At 41.7% G+C, this 23,689-nt stretch overlaps 1 protein-coding gene across 2 annotated transcripts in view; it reads left to right on the top strand.

Annotated features, from left to right (window-relative positions):
• The first annotated feature begins 625 nt into the window (after positions 1–625).
• LOC102227141 (adenylate cyclase type 1-like) overlaps positions 626–23,689 on the top strand; it is a 46,959-nt gene continuing 23,895 nt past the window's right edge. For both annotated transcript variants that reach the window (XM_005796035.2, XM_014472862.2), the window contains exons 1-4: positions 626–1,541; positions 6,020–6,169; positions 6,389–6,507; positions 23,023–23,134. In XM_005796035.2, coding sequence (XP_005796092.1) covers positions 933–1,541; positions 6,020–6,169; positions 6,389–6,507; positions 23,023–23,134 — 990 coding nt within the window. In that variant the 5' untranslated portion in view covers positions 626–932. The remainder of the gene's footprint in view (positions 1,542–6,019; positions 6,170–6,388; positions 6,508–23,022; positions 23,135–23,689) is intronic.

The raw sequence follows: 23,689 nt of genomic DNA, 5'->3' as shown, positions 1-23,689 counted from the left end.
AGTGAAAGCTGGGACACAAACAGCTGAGCCAAAGAGACACACAGACAGGGAGAGCTGTCGGGTGGAGGGCGGGGAGAGGGACAGAAGGCGTGCGGGAGTCGCCGTAGCATGGTCGAGTGCTGGACTTTGGCACTGGCCGTCCATCTGTCACTTTCTTCCACCCTCTCTGTGGCACTGACGGGTCGTGGTGATGGCAGCCAGTGACGGATGACTAATCTTCTGCTGGTAATGAATGAGACACCTCCCTCGGAATGCCAAAAACGTTGCATGTGTGGAGGGTCCTGCTGTGAATGGGATGGGATTTCTTATGCAATGCCAGTACCAAGCAAATACATTGATCACTTTCTTGTATGCTGGTTCACAAGGTAGGACGAGCACTCAAAGATTAGATTGTCAGGGTTTGTTTTGATGGAAACACGTGATGAGCAGGTGGAATGGAGAAAAGGACACTTTCGTTATGAAAGACGACGATGATGATGCGCTGCTCATTTTGTTTGACTGTCTGCCTCCAGTCAATCCGTCTTGACTCTGTGCGCTGAGTATCTCAGCCGTGTCTTGTATTCAGCTCATAATGCGCAGGCGTGATCCTATCAGAGCCCCGCAAAAAAAAAAAAAAAAAGCTGTAACCATCCAGAACTAGACGTCGAGTGTGTTGTTCCTCATGTGGCGCTCAAATGAAAGCTGAGACATCCTTTTTGCTGGTCGACTTAAGAGACTGTATAAGGGGAATGAAGATTTCCTTTCTCGGTAAACCTTTTGGACAACACAGTCCAACCTGTGGATAGTACACAGAGCGCGTCTGTCCAGTCCCCGCGATCTGGGACGCTCTGCTTTCCCTAAAGCTTGCTAAGCGCGTCTTCTTTTTTTTACCACCGTTGGCGACTCGGGTGGGATCTGCGGTTCGAGCTGAGCCTTGTGCAGGTATTCAGTTTATGAATGGCACTAACATGGAGGAAATACCGTTTCAGAAAGTCAAAACCAGGCGGAAGAGAAGTCACTGTCCACCGGGTGTCCCCCTGACCACCATCGCTTGCGAGGATGAGTTCGACTGCAAGGAGCTGGAGTCTCTCTTCCAAAACTACAACCTGAAACTGGAGCAGACATCCACGCTCAAAGCACTGGCTGTCCTCATCTTCACGTCCGCGACGCTGGCTTTAGTGGAGCTGCTGTCCGGTCCGAGCCTCACCATCTCCAAGGGGTCCCATCCGGTCCACTGTGTCATCTTCCTCTCTCTCTTCATTGTAACTAACGTCAAGTACCTGCAAGTGACTCAGCTCCAGCAGATCGTTAACCTGACACTTCTCTTCAGCTTCACGTTTTCCTTCCTCTGCTGCCCCTTCTCCCTGGGCGCCATGGGACTGGAGCCCCCGACGTCCCCGGAGCAGGGCGTGTGGCAACTCATCCTGGTCACCTTCGTCGCCTACGCGCTCCTGCCTGTGAGGACGCTCCTGGTTGTTGTGTTTGGAGTAATGGTCTCCATCTCCCATCTGATTGTGACTGCCACTTCTGTCACGATGAAAACTCAAAAACTGTGGAGAACGGTGAGCATACGTTCACTCACATTTTGATGTGTGTGTACTTTTTTTTAAATTTATTGTTATGATTGTTTGAAGTATGCTGTTAGTATACTTCATACCAACAGCAGTATCCACAGTAGTTAGTTATAGCCAATCCCGGCCAGAGGCACAGTTTGGATGTCAGTTCAGCACCGAGGACAGCTCCCCGTCGGGAGGCCTGATAGGCTTTGTTTAAATCTGACCAAAACAGGCCACAAATAAAACATTACCTGTAATCAGTTCAACTCAAACATAATTTATTGTCAGAACAACTGATGATCAAATAGACATACACATTATGATAAAAAGCACAATTAACTAAGAAATTATATGCGTACATCATAATCTCATGTATTCCTGCAAAACACGAATACTAGTCTATACAAAATAAAATGTATATAAATAGTTATTGGTTTATTATAACAATCAATAATAATATATATTTTTTTACTTTAAAGTACATGGCTGCCCATGGAGTTGAAATAATATTCTTCTCAGGCTTATTCCTGGTTTTATCTTAGTTTAACTTGTCATAGTGACATGTTTTAGATATCTTACAGTATATGCATAAAGTTTTGAGAAGTTATACACTTTATCTTGCAGAATAAATATTACTGACATAGTCCTTTTATGTCAAGAGATTAAAAATATTTGATCTACATCAGTGTATGTCAGAGCATAAGGGAATAAGTGCTGTGAACCTGAAGGTAATAACTTGAACTCAGAATAGAGAGGGTGAACACTGATGTGGTAGATTTAGCTTAAAAAACACAAATGAATTATACCAGTCTAAGAGGCTATTTTGATGAGAACATTTTTTACTTTGTCACAGAAACAAAACCCAAGCTTTTGTTTTTGGAGTCCAAAATAAATTTCAACTCAAACACTTGACCAAAAACACTCTAATATAAATAAATAAATGTGATAGGTTGAAATAAGAAGTGGCATTTTGTAAGTATATACCTTCCATTTCATTAAAAGATCAAATGTTTTCTAATATAACATTTGAGAGAGCTTTGAGATTGTCAAACACTTTTCCAAGTTTTAAGTCCAGGCTAGAAAACAGAGGAGACTGGGGCTTGGTGGTTGCAGTGGAATCTGTCCATGAATAAAACAAGTTCTGCTCAGGAATATGAGGAATTTAAAAATCTTAAAGCTCATATATCTGGGCTTTGGTTGAGTATGATACATGGCTTTTATTGATTTTTGATACATGCTTCATCTACTGATGGACTTTTCACGCTTTTTTCCCCATTTACACATATGCATAAGTGAAAGAAAACAAAAGCTGACAGGTGTGCTTTATGTCACAACTAAACCAGTATGTAAACCACTGACAGTTTCCCTAGGTATAGGTTTCTGTTCCAAAGGGACTTGGATTTTAATATAGAACTAAGTGACACCCTTCCAAAACCAGAAGTAGGCCAACTTAGAGAGCCACAGTCATGAACCACTTGGACCACATGTATTAGTTGTAGAAAATAGGACAAAGTAATCTCAATCATACCCTGTGCATCTTGGTATTTCTGTTTACGTCCATGTCTGACTGTCATTTGGTGCTTTGGAGGAAAATCCATCACACCAGTTACAACCTTTCAGGCATATTGGAACATATAAGTCTTCATGTCACTTATGATATCAGTATTTTACTGTTCTTACAGCAGCTAAGAACTGAGATTCAATCAGCTCTTCACATCATCCGCCATGAGGGCATACCTGAAGAGGAAATTGTTTCTTTCTGTACAGTACCTAAGAGATACCTGTGTAGCGCAGTGAAGGACAGTGATAGCAAAGCAACCACAGATAGCTAATCCATTAAGCTCAGAGATGAGCTGTGTAGCATGACCCTGCACGCCCCAGGTTTGGACCAACCACCCACTATAGGTCTCAGTTATTCAGCCTGTTTCTTTCTGTCAACAGAGCTCAGTTTGCATCTCAGTTTGTGTCTTATTACTGACATTTGTATGAAATTGAACTAGTTTCCTTTTGTTCAACTTTAGGTCTCAATGCCAAACTTAGATCAACGTAAGCACATATACATATTAACATATTGTTTTATATTTTAAACAGGAAAGACTTGACAAATCAAGTCTTTGTCCTTGATTTTATTACAATGAGAAAATTCTACACTTTTCATAACCTTAATTTCAAGCAGCTTGTTAAAAACAAAAATATTAATTTTATACAAAATATTCATAGGAACAAATGGATTTTTCTAACTTTTGCTAATTGGGCTTTGTTAATGTTTTTTTTTTACATTGTCAATGATCACTATATTGTTGCTGATATGTTCTACCTCTGCAAAACACAACAAGTGACATAATTCAGATTAAGTCAACCTAGTATATCGCAGTTTGTTGCTTTTTCATTTATTAAGTTGAAAGGAGAAGTCAGTAGCTAACTGCTGCAAGAATGTCACTTGTAGCCAAATTAACACAACAAATAGGAAGAACACAACAGGGAAGAAAAAATAATACATACATAAATTATTTTATTTATTTCCCTGGGCACTTAATTACTGTCAACAGTGAAAGTGTGCTGTGCACTTTGAAGGTGTGTATTTTGTTCATAAAGTCAGCATCAGCTAGCCCTTTTCAGCCAAAAGAAGTTGTGTCCTGTACAAGGTTAAAAGGAGTCACACAGCTGCAGCCTTTGTGGTGATGGATGATCAGAGCAAGGGGTCACCAGTGATTAAATTCCACAAATACATAAAATGAAGAAATAGGCTACATCTATTTTTGACCTTTTGGTAGCATGGGGTCTTCTTCTGTATATTTAAATTTGAAAATAAAAGCAGTGTTTCTTGTTTCAAAAGAAGAAATAATCAGCAAAAAACTATGAGTTTGCAGGGGCGCCACCAGGAATCTTGGGCCCCATTACAAAAACTTTAATTGGGCCCCCCCATGCAGCTGCTGTTACAATTTTTGAGTCTACCTGACCCATCAAAAGCGTCACAATTTTAAAGTCTTGCAACGGCCTTGCTTTCTTTGGTTCAATACTGATACTAGACAATATTTACTGCTCATGAATTTAACATCCAACAATGCGAATACAGTATACAAGTAGGTTGCTTACATTTTTTCTATTAGTTTTAGCTTACTGAAATGTTTCTCCCCACCAGCAACAGTCATAGGCAACGTGCAAAATATACATTAAGCAATCCAGACTTCTCAAAAAAATGCTATGTAGTTGCATTTTATTCAAGCTGCAGAATATAACTTTAATAAAAAATATGTTTTCTCCATATTTGTTAAAACTGTCACCATGTCGTGCCAGTTTGTTATGAGACAGATAATCTATGAAAACAATCAATCTCCACCACCTGCTCCCTGAGCTACTATTGCTAGCTAAAGAAATGCAACATTCCAACCAAAACAACCAATCAGAACCAGGAGGACAGTCTTAGTGCTGTCAATCAGCCTCATTCACTCACTGCTAAATGTGCTTATAGTGGAAAACTAACTCGCTCTGTGCTAGCTGCAGCATAGCACAGAGCGAGGGGGAGGAGGATGAGCAGCCATGAGATTGTGATTGACAGCACTAAAACTCTCCTGCCACTGATTAGTTGTTTCTAGATATCACTGGGAGAAAGCAAATGAAATAAATTGTTCACAGATTATCTCTCATGCCATAGTGTCACAACATAATGACAGTTTTAAGAAATATGTAAAAAAATATATATTTTTATAAAAATTAAATACTGCAGCTTTAATTTCACTCAGGAGAGGACGGGTCAGGAGGGACGTGGGTTAGAGCTGCTGCTGACTGACTCATCTTTTGTTAAGTGTGGTAAAAGGAAAAGGGACAAGTTCAATATATAAATATGTTGATAATTTCTTTCCTTAATTCATTAAATGTTAGTGAAATGGAGGCCAACAGTCTGTAGCTAAGCTAACTATGCTGAATGGTTGATAATCTCACACAGTCTACCCACCTCTCGGAGAAAAACTGGGTTACAAATTGACACTTTTCTCTCTCTGTCTCTATTTTTTTAAAACCTGACTTTATTATATTTCTCAGCAGTATAGTAACAGCCACAGTCGTTCTTGTCTTCCACTGACTGCTGCTGAACACCGTCAAGCCTTCCAAGCAGGAACGAACCATTTCATTCAGATCCAGGGGGGGTTTAGGGCAAATATAGATGTGTGCTTTTTGGGAGGGGTAGCATTTAATTTTTACTGCTAAAACAATTTTAGAAAACACAGTATAGTTAATTTTGTAATTGACAGGGCCCCATTTATTTTTATTTCTACGAACAAAAAAGAAAAAAAAAGAAAAATTGTGGAGGGCCCACTGTCGGTCAGGGACCTTGGAATTGTCATAACTTTTCCCCCCTATATGGCGCCCCTGGTTGTTTATGCCACACTTATATTTTTATATATTTTCTATATTTTTTATACACGTGTGTATATATACACACATATATATATATATATATATACATTTGTTTCCCTTATTCACAGCTGGTTGCAAACACGGTGCTGTTCACTAGTGTCAACCTGTCAGGGCTGTTTGTTCGCATCCTGACTGAGCGGGCCCAGAGAAAAGCCTTCCTTCAGGCCCGCAACTGCATTGAAGAACGGCTCCGAATGGAAGACGAGAACGAGAAACAGGTAAATGCATCTGTGCTCTGAGTCAAACCTGGGCTCAAATCAAGATGTACATCATATTTTTCTGTGATTTCTATCTAGAGCTGTTCTTATTCCTGGGAGCACATTTATTCATAGCAATAATGTTTCTGCATTGCATTATATACATGAAAAGTGCTTCATATTCTCCCTGCCCCCCCGCCCCCCTCCCTTTTTTTTTTTTTAACAAACGCATGCACTCAGGAGCGCCTGCTAATGAGTCTGTTGCCCAGGAACGTAGCTATGGAGATGAAAGAGGATTTCCTGAAGCCCCCTGAAAGGATCTTTCACAAAATCTACATCCAGCGTCATGACAATGTCAGGTAGGACCTGATCATGCAGCATCGCTGTTGAACAGCACAGCTGTGCACCAACTAATTCACCACAAGCTGATATTTTTTAAAACATTTTCAACATATTATGAGCTGCCTAGCTTTGGACGCTACCAGAAGTATTCTTGCATGCTATTATTTCATCTTATATGTCTTAGAGTGTTATTAACTATGCATAAACTGGCATTGTTAATACTCATCCTCTGAATTTGATTAGATTGATCAGAACATCCTCCTTTATGGTAAAACTTTACCACTGTACTTTTTGGGGGGCAATCAAGCTTTCTATGTAAAATCAACAAAACAATGGAACATTCTGCCAGAAGATGTAGAATGTTCTACATCTATTTCTTTAAAAAAATATTCCCTAAATTTTAGAGAAAATTTAACTCTTAGATCCTTTCAAAAGTTTGTTAGATATTACTCAGAGCCACTATCAATGAAAAGAATGTTTTAAAACTAAAGTGTGGTGTTGTGGGTTTAGGGTTGTGTAGAAAACATGCATGCAGTATGCAACCATATTGCTGAATTGTTTCTACTTTGTTTGTTTTACTGATCATTCTTTCTTAATTCTTAACTGTTCTTAATCTTTTTCTTATCATGATGTGTCAGGGCATTCTGGATGGAAATTCCTTTTAAGCTGTAACCTGGTACTGTGCGTCAATTGGTAGCCATCCATCCATCCATTTTCTAACATCCTTGTCCCTTAGAGGGGTTGAGAGGGGTGCGGGTGTCTATCTCCAGCTAACATTCCGTGCGAGAAGCAGGGTACACCCTGGACCCATTCATTATTACCTGGACAGGTGGCCAGTCTGTCACAGGTCAATTGGTAGAATTTCTACTCAAAATGTACATTCTCCTTTTTAGTACACACATTCTTAATGGTGATTTTTGAAACAATAAATCTGCCTGGATTTTGCTAAAGAAATAAAAGTTTCTTTAGCAAGACTCCCACTTTCAAAAGCCTCTAAAATTACAGCACCATCTGCAAAATGATCTGATTATGTCATGTGACAGATGAGAGTCCATTGCAACCATTATTGTTGTTATTTTTCTGTGGCTGCCTAGATGGAAGCAACACTTTAATGCATCAGAAAACCACAATGTTATTCTCTAGAAACATTAACATTGCACCATAATTGGTTCTAACTAATACACAATATTATCTTGGAGTGTTTCAACAGTTTTTGTGTTCAGTGATTTCAAAGTTGCAAATGATCAGCTCCACTTGATTTATTTGTCCAATCTTTTGCCTCTAAATTAATTTATCAGACCAAATAAAATAAAATAATCTCAAAATGTGCATTCAGTGCAGGACTTTGGTACAAACCTCAGTTTTCTTATGAGGTTCTGCTGTTCTGTCAATTGTGTTGGACCTTTAACCCTTTGTCAGATGAAGAGCTAAAAGTAAATTTCATGCAGGAAGATGCACTTTCTCTATCCTCCTTCCACTTTTTCTCTCTGCTTCTCTGACTTCATTGTCAAATCTGCCCTTTCAGCTCCAGCATTTCATTGTTTTGTTGTGTCTTATCTTCAGCTCTTCCTCCTTCCTTTCTTCTGTGCTCTCAGAGCAGCAGCAGGGAGGCTTGAGGAGGAGAATTTGCTTAGCCCTGGGATTAAGTTGCTACAGGGGATTAAATGCAATGGAGACTAGATTCTTGTTGCATAACTCTCTTGGTATGTGTACGTGTGCTCATGGGTGCTCACGCTGGTTAAATACAGAAAGACCTTGTTGGAGAACAGCTGATTGCTTTTTGCCTTGAACTCCATTGAATGCTTTTAGGGGTGACGTACAAAGGGGAGGACTTGACTGGGGGTGGTCTTTTATTTCTAACTTGATTCTATGTTTCTTCCTTTTGTGACAGGAATATTTGAGAGCTTGCTATATATGAACATAAGTGGTAAAATATGTTCCCATTTATATTTAAAAAAGTAAAATATGCCACATCTAATCATTTGAAAAAAAAATAGTATTTGCCATCCAAAATAGTGCAGCCAATTATGCTTTTTGTCTATCACCTCTAACAAATTAATTTACTCTAATAAAATGACAACACAAACTAGTTCTAGCCTGTTCTTGTCCTTTGCTCTTTTAAGTAAAGAGATACAGTATGTTCAGTTAGCTTTACTTATCATCATCTAAGTTAAAAGGTTTCCATCACTTTTTGTCTTACTGTAACTTTCACATCAAATCTACCATTCATTTCCCCCCACTTTACAAAAGTAATACACCCAAATATAAACTTAATACAGATTAGTACATTACCACAATCATATCAAGTTTTGAGTGACTCAGATGTAATTTTTTTAAAAACAATAAAATAGCATTACATTCACTTCATTGTTTTGTATAAAATAGTTCTTGAAAATAAATTTGCGAAAAGCAGTTTATTGCACTGAGTGGGTTTACTTTGAAATGAAATCAAAACAATTAAAAATGAACTATCAGAGTCAGTGACTGGCAGTTCATTAATCATACAAGCCCACTCAAAAAAAAAAAAAAAAAAAAAAAGAGAGCATGTTATATAGTCAAATTTTGTTGCAAACATATTGCGCTTTTATTGACTTGCCGTCAGCACATCCTCTGCCCACACTGTATCTCCAGAGGGGCCCATCGAGCGCTAACCCCGAAGCCGGCTCCATGCTCGTATCTTTGACTGTGTGATTAAATTGACATCACATCTGCCAGAGCAGCTACAGTGATGCCTCCTGGAGCAGGAAAGAAGATATTTGCATAATTGGGCAAATAACTCTTCAAATAAGTGCCACTGGAGAGGAAATGATGAATGAATGTGGTTGTGTGTCAATGTGTGTGTTTGGTCGTGGTGGCGGCAGAGTTTGTCAGACGATATCAGGTGTGACATTCTAATCACCACAGGATTAATGCACAGGATGAATTTGTGGTTGATTCAGGTCCAGTTTGGCACCATGTAACTGCAAATCATTCAAATCATAATAATGCTTATAGATGAACTTTTGACAGTTAAATCTTGATATATTTTGGCTCCATATACAATTTCAGAATCCCTACTATTCATTCATGTAATCTGATTCTTGCTCTTATTATGTGCCTTACATTTTCTATACCACAGAAACTTAGAATGCAAGAGGAGCAGCCAAGCAAACACATTGCAGTTCTATGCTGGAAGTTGTACTGAATGAGCTCTTGCACTGTCTTACAGGCAGAACTATGAACCTGCTGGGAAAAGGCATCACCTTGACTGTAGCAGGAGTTTCTTTAGAATTCCAATTGGCACTTCAGTGCTACAGTACCACAACATGCAAGTCACATATACAGTATCTCTCATTTTTTTTCACCTCTCTTAAAATATCATAACCCTGTGATATAAAAAAGGCCAAAAAAGGCCAACATTTTCTACAAATGATGTGACATTTGTCCTGTATAGTTTAACTGAAAACTAAGAAAACTTGTTAGAAGGAAATATGTGAGCCAACTTTTACAGTAGTATTTTTTCAAAGCACCCTGTGACTCAATTCTAACATCCAGTGTTCTTTGGTAGGAGTCTGTCAGCTCCGACATCTCAACTCAGTGATTTGCTCCATCTATCTTGCAAAAGTTGTCTAGATACACTAGACTCTGAGGATGCCTAATGTCCAAAGCCCTCTTCAAATGGCTTCCAGGGATTATCTGTCAAATATAGTTCAGGCAAGGCTATTCCAATATGTTATTTTTCCTCTCAAGTCATTCTTTTGTTGCTGTTACTGTATTTTTTGACTAAACTCATTTTGATCATGTAGAATGAAATTCAACTCCATGTTCATTTTTCTATCAGACACTTGGCGGACTAGAGTTTAAACTGACTAGTGTTTGGAACTGTTCATGATGCCATCCATCTTGGCAAAAATCAAAGTTCCATCTGAGAAAGGTAATACCAGAATATCACACCACCACCACATTTTATCATGAGTATGGTTTTCTTTTGATGATGTGCACTGTTAATGAGCTAAACAGACAATTAAAATTTTCAGATCAAACATTTGAGTTTGGTGTCAATAAACCTATTTATGACAGGTGTTTTTAATACAGTTGCTTGGTCATGGTCGAATAGTTATTTTTCATACAGTGTCAACAACTGATTGAGTCTAACCAAAATTTTAGTGAGTTCTCTTTAGTCTCAATTTTTTTTTTTGGAGTCGCTGCCAGAATCTCTTCACAAGCGTGACAGATGATGATAGGCGTTTTTGCACATTTTCTTATTTCATATTATCTGTGAACTGATTAATGATTCTTTGGCAAAATTTGACTAAAATGTATGCATTCATTTTATAACTAACACTGACACCTTAGTTGCAGCTAATTAATCAGCTAGCCACTAATAGTTTAGTCTTTTTTATGCTATTGTTGTGTTCAAAAATATTATGCAATGACAAACAAATTATTATTCACATATTTTAAAGGCTGTACATTTTTTACCTTATAATCTTCTGGCTTATGAGCAGTTATATTTAACCTAAAATAACATAACTTTTCCTTCAACCATCTGACTTGGAAAAAGGTAAAACTCTTTGGGGACGAAAATCCTTTGGAGTTTTAGTTTAAATTTCTCACTCAGAGGGTCTGATAAGACTGAAAATTCAGTCTTATTCTGAATGAGCAGGAAATTGTTTAGTACATTCAAAAAACATTCCAAAAGTGCATAATCTGTGCAAGACATTTCTTTTAATGGACAATGTGATAAATTTACAAAAGAACTGTTTTCTGGGTGAAACATATAAGTTCTATCATTTCAGGGCAGCTTCTGGTAACCGCAGTATGTCTTATTTGTCACATATCATGTCATATTTATAAATGAAATACCATCTTGATTAAGCAACATTAAAATGGATAACTGTTGCAGATGTTGAACAGAGAAATCTGTTTTGAGGACTTTTTCATTGCATTTTATTTTTACCACTAAAAAATGGTTAGTCTTAATCCAGACTAGAAATGAGCTTTGATGTGATACATATACAGTATATTGTACTTTAGTTAGGACTGCACAGTGACACAGTAGGTAGCACTGTTGCCTTGCAGCAAGAAGATCCTAGGGTCTTTCTGCATAGAATTTGCATGTTCTCCCAGTGCATGGTGGGTTCTCTCCCGGTACTCCAGCTTCCTCCCACAGTCCAAAACCATGACTGTCGGGTTAATTGGTCTCTCTAAATTCTCCCTAGGTGTGAGTGTGTGTGTGTGTGGGGGTGTGTGTGTCGGTGTGTGTGTGTGTGTGTGCATGGTTGTTTGTCCTGTCTTTGTCTTGCCCTGCGACAGACTGGCGACCTGTCCATGGTGTACCCCGCCTCTCGCCTGAAACATTCGCTGGAAATAGGAACCAGCACCCCTCCCAACTGCACTAGGGACAAGGGTATAAGAAAGTGAATGGATGGATGGATTTTAGTTCTGTATACACTTAATGCACATGCTTAATATAGAGCTTCTAAAATAAAATAAAAACATACTAAGATTTTGTGATAATTCTGATTTTATTTCATGTTTTAGCCACTGTTTGAAGAGAGAAAAAACTCAAAATGAGATGCTTAGGAAGTTGGAGTATTCCATCTCTTTCTGAGTCAATGACTATATAACTGAAAGCATACAGCTCATCATTTATTACTTTATTTGATAATTGACTGCATCTCAAATAGCTTCCTACTAATTTAAAAGTGTCATGTTTTGGTTTACTTGATTAACCCACATGCGCAGAACACACTAGAGAGACCAAGGTGAGATCAGTGGTTTATTATAAACACGGTGTAAAATGTGAAAGACATCCAGGATGGGACACTCGGGAGGGCGGAACCGGACCAATGGTCTTCCTGAAGAGGAGCACAGAAGTGAGAACAGAATGCCGGGAGGGAAACGGAAGTTCAGCGGTTCGAGGCCTTACTTGCTGGTGGATAAAGCGGAGCTGAGAGGGATAGGCAGCACGGTGGATCAGGGGTTGGAGCAGAGAGGACGGGCGACGGCGGCGTTGGAGGGCGGACAGGTGAGACAGGCTTTTCGGGAAACAAGGAGGATCAGGTTGTGTGGTCTCGATGATTCCTCCGGCCACAGGGAATCCAGACGGACAGGATGCCGGCAGCTCCGCGGCAACGAAAACCATTTACGAGCTAACACTCTGGCACAAGAGTGTTGACGATGTCCTCCTGAAATACTCCTCCCAACAAGGTAAGTGGCAGCAGGTGTGCCGGCAGGATCCGCCGACCACGCCCACCATGAAGTTCCTGAACGCCCCCTGGTGGAGAAGGCCGCAGGAACCTCCTCCAGTCCTCCGGAGATCCACAACAGTACCTCCCCCTCAACGACCGCCACTAGGCGGCCCACCAGACCCCGAAGGGAGAGAGGAACGGTAGTCCGAAATGAGGGAAGGGTCCAAAATGAAGGAGCCAGGAACCCACTGGCGAGCCTCCGGACCATAACCCTCCCAGTCCACCAGATATTGCCAGCCCCGGCCCCTCTTTCGGGAGTCAACAATACGGCGGACGGAATAGACAGGGCCCCCTTCAAAATCACGGGCGGGAGGAGGGGGGTCCGGTGGCGGGCACAAGGGACTGGTCAACACAGGCTTAATCCGAGACACATGAAATGTAGGATGAACAGCAAGTGAAGGCGGTAGACGGAGACGCACTGCAGAGGGACTAATAACGGACTCGATGTCGAAAGGACCAATGAAACGAGGGGACAGTTTCCGGGAGATGGACTTCAAAGGTATGTCTTTGGTGGACAACCAAACCTGCTGTCCAGGAGCATAGACGGGCGCCGACCTCCTCTTCCGATCCGCAAACCGGCAGTTCTGCTCCCTGGTGCGGTTGAGGGCGGCAACAGTGTTCCTCCAGACGGTCCTACAGCGGCAGATGTGACGCCGAACAGAAGTGACCGCTATGGCCCTCTCCTCCGACGGAAACAACGGTGGCTGATAACCTAAAGAGATTTCAAAGGGAGACAAGCCCGTGGCAGAGGAGATGTGGGAGTTATGTGCATATTCTACCCACGGAATGAACCGGCTCCAGTCAGCAGGGTTGGTAGAGGTGAAACATCTCAGGACGGACTCCAACTCCTGGTTCATGCGCTCCGTCTGACCATTAGACTGCGGGTGGTAACCAGAGGATAAGCACACATCGGCCCCGAGGGCCGCACAAAAATGTTTCCAAACCTGTGCTGTGAACTGCGGTCCTCGGTCAGACACAACTTCCGCAGGAATGCCGTGGAGCCGGAAAACATGCTTAACCAGAAGTTGCGCGGTCTGAAAAGCAGAAGGCAGTTTCTTTAGGGGGACCAAATGACAGGCTTTAGAAAACCGGTCAACCACCGTGAGGATAGTGGTCATGCCCCCAGAAGCAGGGAGTCCAGTCACAAAATCCAGTGCAACATGAGACCAGGGTCGACCTGGGATAGAAAGGGGTTGTAGCAGTCCAGGCGGAAGTCTATGGGACGGTTTATTTCGAGCACATACCGGACAGGCGAGCACGAACTCCTTAATGTCTTTGTAGCTGGATGGCCACCAGAAGTGTCGAGAAATGAGTGCAATAGTTCTACTCACCCCGGGATGAGCTGAGAACCTAGCGGTGTGTAACCACTTGATTAACCTGGACCGGACGGATGTGGGCACATACACCTTGCCCGGAGGACCAGTTCCCGGATCAGGTTCAGTTACTAGAGCTTGTTTGATCAAATCTTCGATCTCCCAGGTGACAGACGCTACTGAACAGCTGGGAGGGAGAATGGGGACCGGATGTCTGTCAGAATCATCGGGAGAGTACAATCTGGACAAAGCGTCGGGTTTAGTGTTCTCGGAACCAGGGCGAAAGGAAATGGTAAGGTTAAACCGTGAGAAAAATAAAGACCACCGTTTCTGCCGAGGGTTGAGCCTTTTCGCAGACTTGAGGTACGAAAGATTTCTGTGGTCCGTCCAGACTAAGACTGGATGCGAAGCTCCCTCCAGCCAATGCCTCCATTCCTCGAGGGCCAGCTTAACAGCGAGCAGCTCCCGATCCCCCACGTCGTAGTTCCTCTCGGCAGGTGTCAATCTACGAGAGAAAAAAGCGCATGGGTGGGTCTTATGGTCCATGTCAGAGAACTGTGATAGGACGGCGCCTACCCCGGAGTCAGAGGCGTCCACCTCCACAACAAACTGTTTAGCTGGGTCAGGTTGAATGAGTATAGGTGCGTTAGCAAACAGAGATTTTAACTTGTTGAAGGCAACCTCAGCCTCTGGTGTCCAGGAAAAAACCACTTTGACTGAAGTCAGGGCGGTTAAGGGAAGTGCGATCTGACTGTAATTTCTTATGAAACGACGGTAAAAATTTGCGAAACCCAGAAATCTCTGAAGTTGTCTCCGGGTCTCTGGCACCGGCCAGTCCAAAACCGCCTTTACCTTATCCTCCGATGGTCTCACCTGTCCCCCCTCGAGCACAAATCCCAGGAACGACACAGAAGATTGATGAAACTCGCACTTCTCGGCTTTGACAAACAGTCTATTCTCCAGGAGCCGCTGCAGGACGAGTCGGACATGTTGACGATGTTCAGGGAGAGTCTTAGAATAGATCAGGATATCGTCAAGATAGACAAAAACAAAAACATTCAAGAAATCTCTTAGAACATCATTTATCAGAGCTTGAAAACAGGCGGGTGCATTAGTTAACCCGAAAGGCATGACCAAATACTCAAAGTGGCCCAGAGGCGTCTTAAACGCCGTTTTCCATTCATCTCCGTCCCGAATGCGGAGGAGATGATATGCATTCCGTAGGTCGAGTTTAGAAAACATGGCCGCTTCCTGAACCGGTTCAAAAGCGGAGGAGAGAAGGGGTAGGGGATACTTATTTTTTACCGTTATCTGATTTAAGCCACGATAATCAATACATGGTCTGAGGGAGCCATCCTTTTTAGCCACGAAGAAAAAACCCGCTCCCAACGGCGAGGAGGATGTGCGAATAACACCAGCGGCGAGGGAATCTTTTATATATTTCTCCATAGTCTCTCTCTCCACCTTGGAGATGTTATATAATCGACTATTAGGCAGAGGAGCTCCGGGAAGTAAATCGATTGCACAATCATAAGGACGATGCGGAGGAAGAGATAGTGCTTTAGATTTGCTAAACACGGCAGCTAAATCATGATACTCAACCGGAACCGCAGCGAGGTCTGGTGGTTCCGCCTCATGTTGGACTGCCGGTGACGGGCCTGGCGGGGCTGCGGAGCGGAGACAAGACGAGTAACAGTTAATTGACCATGACACAATTTGTCGTTCAGCCCAGTCGACATGCGGATTATGTTGTTCTAACCACTCAAAGCCCAGAATGACAGGAGCGCTGTCGGTCGGAAAAACAAAAAAGGTTACCATCTCATGGTGATTTCCTGAAATGAGCAGATTTACTGGAACTGTTTGATGGGTAATCTGATGCAGCGCTTGGCCGTCCAACGCAGAGACTCTTAAAGGGGTTTGTAACGGTAAGGTCTCTATGTCCATCTGTTGTACTAGACTAGAATCGAGTAAATTTCTCTCACAACCCGAATCGATCAGGGCTGACAGAACAAGTGACTGGTTGTGGAACGAAAGGGTAACCGGAAGGAGGAGTCGAGGAGATTTTTCTTTAATTAGGTGGTCCGCCAGCCTCCTCGCCTCTACTGGCGGACCCTGGTTTTTACTTTTGATGGGCAAGTAGAAATGAAGTGACCGGCTGTGCCACAATAAAGACAAAGCTTAGCCCTAATGCGCCTCTGCCTCTCCTCAGGGGAGAGGCGAGCCTGTCCAATCTGCATGGGTTCGGGCTCGACGGGCGCTACATGAGCTGCGGTAGTTTCATTACGAAAAACGCCCTCCATGGGCGGAACTGGTAAACCTCTCCTCTTATCCTTAACGCGGGTGCGGGCTCTGTTATCCAGGCGGATAGCCAAATTTATCAATCCCTCCAGAGTCCCTGGTTCATCCAGTGTTGCGAGCAGGTCCTTCATGTTGTCGTTTAGAGCATTATAAAACGTACTTTTAAGCGCTGCGGGGTTCCACCCAGAGGCAGCTGCTTTAATACGAAACTCTATAGCAAAATCAGAAACCGATTGAGAACCCTGCCTCAATGTTAACAAGTCTCGGGAGTCGGAAGCCCGGTCGGAAACTTGATTAAACACTTGTTTAAACTCTTTAAGAAAATCCTCGAACGAGCACCCATAATCAGAGGAGGGGAAAAACCTGGATTCTGCCCAATCTAGAGCCTTGCCAGACAGGTGAGAGAGGACAAAGGAAATCTTGGCACCGTCGTGAGAAAAACTGTGTGGGGAGTGATTAAACAGTAAATTGCATTGAAAAAGGAAGCCCCTGCACTTACTCGCGTCACCTGAAAATCGTTCAGGGGCAGGGGGCCGACACTCGGAAAACATGGAGCGGATTGTGCCGTCGGCACTGGAAGCGGGTGTGGGTGCAGGGTCCGGAGCTGGATTCTGCTGAGGGGAGGCCTGGAGAAAATGAGCAATCTCCTCGAGACGGGCGTTAGTTTCTTGCTGGCGTTTGTTCATTTCTCGTAACGCTGCGTCGTGACTTTGAATTAAAGAGTGCTGTTCTTGCAGAGTTCTACGGAGTGTGTCTGCTGGGGTTAGCGGCTGGCCAGAGTGTTCTGTCATGTTTTGGTTTACTTGATTAACCCACATGCGCAGAACACACTAGAGCAGGGGTGTCCAAACTTTTTGCAAAGAGGGCCAGATTTGATAAAGTCAAGATGCCTGGGGGCCAATAGTTTGTTCGGACATTTTTTAACTACAAAAGTGTCATGCAAATACACACTGTTATAAAACAATTTTCATTGTCACAATTATCTTTATTTTTCAAATGACAAAATAACCAAATATAAGCCACTCAGGCAACTCTAAAAGCAGAAATTCTGCTTTTCTTTCATATCTGGAGAGTCAGATAACATTGAACAAACTGTATAAAATACCTTAAATTTACATGAGTTTAAAAATATCTTTGCCTCAAGAACATTTTAAACAGGAGTTATAAGTAATGCAAAGTTGTCTATTATTATTAAATCTTAAAACAAGTGAATTTTGCTCTTGTCATTTACAATATCTTTCAGAAAGTAATAGTTTGTATCACATCTACAGGTTCATAACCAAATCTTACTCAAGAGTTTAATAAAAATAAGTGCCATAAATCCAAGTGCATAAATGTTCTTTTGGCTTTTCACTGCTGATAGTGACAGACGTTACCGTTCAAAACACTCAGTTTTATGTCCTCAACTCTCAGTGCCACACTGTTACTGCCAGGCAAACATTCGCAAATTCTTGCTTCTTCTCAGGGCAAATGTTCTCCACCATTTTCATAACACAGTTTTGATAAATGTATCTTCAGTAAAAGGTTTGCCATGTTTAGCTATTAACATTAACATCGTAGCTTGCTTTGGTGGTATTTTCTTTTGACCCAGGCCCAAAGAAATTGCTGTTGTGATGCCAGGGCAGCTTGGAGCTGCTTCAGTTTTTCAGCACGGTCACTTCCTGTTAGCTTGTTGTATGTGTTAGCATGTTTAGTCTGGTAGTGTCTCTTTACGTCAAAATCCTTAAACAAGGCAACCGTCTCATTACAAATTAGACAAGCACAATTGCCTTGATTTTCAGAAAAAAAGTATTGTAATTCCCATCTCTCTTGAAAGCGGCGGCCCTCACTGTAAACTTTCCTCGTTTTCTTTGCAGTGGCCATGGCAGAAATGAGTGGAGAGGGGTTCGCTGCACGGAGGCAGAGACTGATAGTATTAAAGTGGTGCTGCCACCATTTGGTGAAAGGAGGAATTACAGTTTCAAGTTTTATGGTTTATTTATTCTGTTTCACAGTGCAGGCGGGCCATAAATAATACATTATAAGACCGAAGCTGCGGGCCGTATGAAATCTGACCGCGGGCCGTGATTGGCCCCCGGGCCGGACTTTGGACATGCCTGCACTAGAGAGACCAAGGTGAGATCAGTGGTTTATTATAAACACGGTGTAAAATGTGAAAGACATCCAGGATGGGACACTCGGGAGGGCGGAACCGGACCAATGGTCTTCCTGAAGAGGAGCACAGAAGTGAGAACAGAATGCCGGGAGGGAAACGGAAGTTCAGCGGTTCGAGGCCTTACTTGCTGGTGGATAAAGCGGAGCTGAGAGGGATAGGCAGCACGGTGGATCAGGGGTTGGAGCAGAGAGGACGGGCGACGGCGGCGTTGGAGGGCGGACAGGTGAGACAGGCTTTTCGGGAAACAAGGAGGATCAGGTTGTGTGGTCTCGATGATTCCTCCGGCCACAGGGAATCCAGACGGACAGGATGCCGGCAGCTCCGCGGCAACGAAAACCATTTACGAGCTAACACTCTGGCACAAGAGTGTTGACGATGTCCTCCTGAAATACTCCTCCCAACAAGGTAAGTGGCAGCAGGTGTGCCGGCAGGATCCGCCGACCACGCCCACCATGAAGTTCCTGAACGCCCCCTGGTGGAGAAGGCCGCAGGAACCTCCTCCAGTCCTCCGGAGATCCACAACAAAAAGTTGCCTGGAGTTTGTTCAGAATTACGAATCTAAGAAGGATCCCATCAAACGGATTGTTTCTTTCCGTGAGAAGACACTTTCTTTGAATTGCCTCAAGTTCTTTGCTTGTATTTTATACCTTTCCTCTTTTATTTAAAAGTGTGCTGCAAGCAACATACCTGTTTTGATTCCTGCCTGGTGTCTGTTGGTGTCTATGTTGCATACCTACTATAATCACTGGTCCTTGGCTTTTTTTTTTCTTGCAGCAGGGATCTATTGTTACTTTGACCTCTTCACATAAATCTCACCAAGAAACAACAAAAAATAATATGTGCAACCTATTTTCATTAGAGTCATGAAAAGATTTCTTGCAGATTTCTTCTTTGATTGTGTTTTGTTGTTTCAGATTGTCAAAAAAAATTGTGTCAGACACAAATAACCTGAAAAAATGGAAAAAAGACATTTTTAAATGAGGATTTAATTAAATCACAAAAAAGGTTTTCCCCCAAAAAACTTGAGTTGACATAAAAATATAATTACTCTCTTTATTAAATTATTATTAACTTTAATTAACTATGCCGTTTTTTGTTCCACTACTTGTAACCAGCCTTGATTATTTTCAGACCTGTGGAATCCATAAATCACTTAAGTACAACCTATTTGGACTGAAAATACAAAGTTGTCAAAGAGAGGCCCTGATCAAAAAGAACGAAGAGATGAGCTGAGAAACAAAGTCAATGACTTATATCAATTTGGAAAGGATTGCAAAACAATTTCTAAGCCTTTGGGACTTTGCCAAGCCACAGCAAGAGCCATTATCCACAAATGGAGAAAAATATTGAACAGTGGTAAAGCTTCCAAGGAGTGGGTGCCTCATAAAAATTACTCCAAGATTGCATCAACAACTTACCCAGCTCAAAAAAAAAAAAAAAAAAAAAAAAAATAGCACTGGTAAATTGGGAGCTTCGCTTTTTGACTCGACTCTCTCTTTACCACATCAGACCAATACAGCGTCCGCTTCACTGCAGATGCTGCACCAACCCGTCTGTTGATCTCCTGCTCCATTTTCCCCTCATTCATGAATATGATCCTGAGATACTTGGAGCAGGATGTATGTACCTGGAGAAAGCACTGAACTCTTTTCTGGCTGAAGACTATGGCCTCTGATTTGGAGACACCGATCCTCATCCTGGCTTCTTCACACTATGCTGTAAACCGTTCCAGTGAAAACTGTAGATCATGACCAGATGAAGCCAATAAGACCACATCATCCACAAAAATCAGAGACAATCTTAAACCCACTAAAACGGATCCCCTCAACACAATGGCTGTGCCTAGAAATTCTGTCCATAAACATTATGAAAAGAATTGGTGACAAAGAGCAACATTGGTGAAGTCCAACTCTCACCGGAAACAAGCCGGACTTACTGCCGGCAATTCAGGCCAAACTCTGACACCGGTCATACAGGCACTTAACAGCCCATATCAAACGGCCTGGTATCCCATTCTGCTGGAGTTCCCCCAGCCACGTTTCGCTTGGGACACGGTTGAATGCCTTTTCCAGATCCACAAAGCATACTTAGATCAGTTGGACGAATTCCCAAGCAACCTACAGGACCCTGCTGGGGTATAGAGCTGGTCCAGTGTTTCACAACCAGGACGAAAACCACATTGCTCTTCCTGAATCCGATGTTTGACTGTCTGATAGACCCTCGTCTGTAGTACGTCTGAATGGACCTTACCAGGGAGGTGTAAAAGTCTGGTTAGTACACACACTGCGGTCCCTTTTATGAATATGGGGACCACCACCCCGGCCTGCCAGTCCAGGGGAATTGCCCCCGATGTCCATGAAATATTGCAGTCGTGTTAAACAACACAAACCTACAACATCAACACCATAACCTCATTACAGAATTTCAATGACGTTGGCCCAAAGTGTTTACAGAAACATGGTATTTAATACGCTACATTTTTAACAGCCACAGATGGTTGTTGGATAAACTATTTAACACACACTGAATCTACTGCCCCTCATTATGGCGACATCTGTGAGACAACAAAGTGACATTTAGCAGCTCTCTCTCAGAGATCCAGCACTCTGTCATGCTGTGAAATCTCAAGCCCACATGAAGGTAACAGTCGGCAATCAGTACAAGAGCTGCAGACGTGTAAGTTGTTTGGGACAGTTTTATGACTAATCCCCTTCACACCACCAGCTACCACACAGTACTCAGGCCCAATCCTTTAGAAACTTTCTTCTCTGCCTTGTTACAAAACATGAGGAATAAATGAGGACAGCACAGTTTTTGGGCCAAGGAACAAATTGGATGTCTTAACTGTTCCAGAATTATCAGCATGTGATTTTGCTCAGACATAAAGATGATTAGATTTTGAGAGCAGCTTGGGTTTTACTTTCTTATGTGTTGCTCTGACATTTATTTCAATGAAACGTGTAATTTAAGAGGATAAAATGAAAAATGTGTCCTCCAGCATATTAAAACAGATCGTTTTAGAGCATCATCTCACATCTGAAGGGAGGTGGATTTGTTTTCTGACATACTGTACCATTATTAATTAAATGGATTTGAATGAATTTAAAAAAAACCCGTAATGATACATTGAGCTTAAAAAGGAGACAATGGATAATACTTGGTTCAGTAGAAGAAGATGGAACATTTAATTGTACTTTTAAGAAAACGAAGAATCATAATTTTATGAATAGCAAAAGCCTGTTACAAATTGTTTGAGGAAAAATGCTGGGATTAATCAATAATATTTCAGTCAAAGGCCCAAAATTATTTATAACCCTGAAAAATTTGGATTTAAAAATGCTTTCATAAAACCAAAATGTTTGTATCTAGTTAATAAAACAAATATTATATCAAACTTTAGTCATGCTCTCATCAATGCTAAATGTAAAAAAAGGAGAAATGTTTGATTGTAGTACAGCAATCGACCAATTTTTCTATTTTCTGTTTATCTTTTGTTAGTTCCAGGTTTTGAGTTTTAAAGGCAAAACATGCCATCACCATACAATTAGCATAGTTTTGAAAGTTTTAGGACATTATTCCTTGGTTGAAACCCTTCCTCATCCACAACAGCAGAAAGAATATGTTTAGCTCTAAAACACGCAGTGTGTTAATTATAGAACTTGTCCTGTCTGACTTTTCACTGATGGGATTGTTAAATAAAAGTTATGAAATGAAAAAAATGCTTTTTCCCCACCTAACTTTTTCATAGGTGTGCTGTCCATTGGGGTGTTTGTAGATGATCCAGAAGGATCTACTTTCTGCCAGCAAGAGAAACCTGTGCAGCGAAATGCTTGATTTGTCCTCTGTAATAGCTTGCTTGAAGGTGGCAATAAATAATGAACAAATATTGGAACTTCTATCATGGAGGCATGCTGGAGAGAGAACATCCTGCATGTTGTAGGTCAGGTCACCATGACTACAATGCTTTGACATTGGGCAAAGCTCAAATTATGTAACACTAACCCCCAAAAAATTCAATTTGCACAAATTTTTTGAATTATTTCCAAATACTGTCAGTGGAACAAAAGATCACTTTGTGCTACATTTGTCATTTGATTCTTTCTTTTCACATAGCCTTTTCTCCTAAGTCAGCTTCAGTCTTATGTGCAGCCTGCTAAGATTGAAAATAAAGTTCCCTTGAAGACAGTGACAGTCCCTTACTGTTGCACGATGTCTTAGAATGACTACGCTCAGCTCCTAACAGGCCATGTCTCAGATTCCCATGAGATGCTCCTGCTGCTTTTTTTAATTTGCTCTGCTTGACTGCATGCACTGCCTGTCAGTTGGAGAATGAAACAGATTCTGTCTGTCTCCTTTCTTTTCATTCTTTTCCATTTCTTCGAAGGTTATCCATGTCTTTTTTTTGTGTGATCCATGTGCAAATTTCAAAATGTTATTTCTGTCAAGAACAGTGTTTAGTTTCTTTAATACTGTATGGTCTTATTATAAATAATCAATACTGACTTCATTTGTCCCTCTCTTTCTTTGTTGCAGCATTCTTTTTGCAGATATAGTTGGTTTCACCAGCCTGGCCTCTCAGTGCACAGCTCAGGAACTGGTTAAGCTGCTAAATGAGCTGTTTGGAAAGTTTGATGAGCTTGCCACGGTGAGTCTTTCTCCCTTCCTTGAAGCCATATTCCCTCAATTATAGTCACTGTTGGCATTCAAAGCAACACTCCCTGTGCAAAGAGTGCTTTGTCCAAACTCTGACGCAGCAATGACTGTATGTGTGTGTGAGCTTGTGGATCTCTTTGGCCACAGGCTATTGGCACGCTTCTGTAGCTTAGCATGATGTCACAGTGAATATTGGAAGCCCATATGATGCCTAATATGATTATCCAGTGCTTCATTTGAGGAAGAGTTGACAGACCTCTTTAATCTCAGCCAGATTTACCCATGGCTAAAGCTTGCCTCCTCTCTTGTTGTGTGAATGAACTGAATAGAGTGGATAGCAGGGGAGATGAGTTATACTCATCTCTAGTTGCTCTTGTTATGGACGAGGAAAAGATTTCAGCAATCCAATCTGTTAATATTTTGCTTTGTGGGTTATGGGTCAGGGTTGACAATTCATCTGACCATTTTTTTAAAACAAAAAACTTGTACTGCTCTTATTAATTTGTTTTCCACTGTAGCCCATTTAATAGAATAGGGCAGAGGTTTT

The sequence above is a fragment of the Xiphophorus maculatus genome, chromosome 6 (genome assembly GCF_002775205.1).
Source record: "Xiphophorus maculatus strain JP 163 A chromosome 6, X_maculatus-5.0-male, whole genome shotgun sequence".
Lineage (NCBI taxonomy): Eukaryota > Metazoa > Chordata > Actinopteri > Cyprinodontiformes > Poeciliidae > Xiphophorus > Xiphophorus maculatus.
The sequence above is the reverse complement of the archived record's forward strand: the minus strand, read 5'-3'. Positions and strand labels throughout refer to the sequence as shown.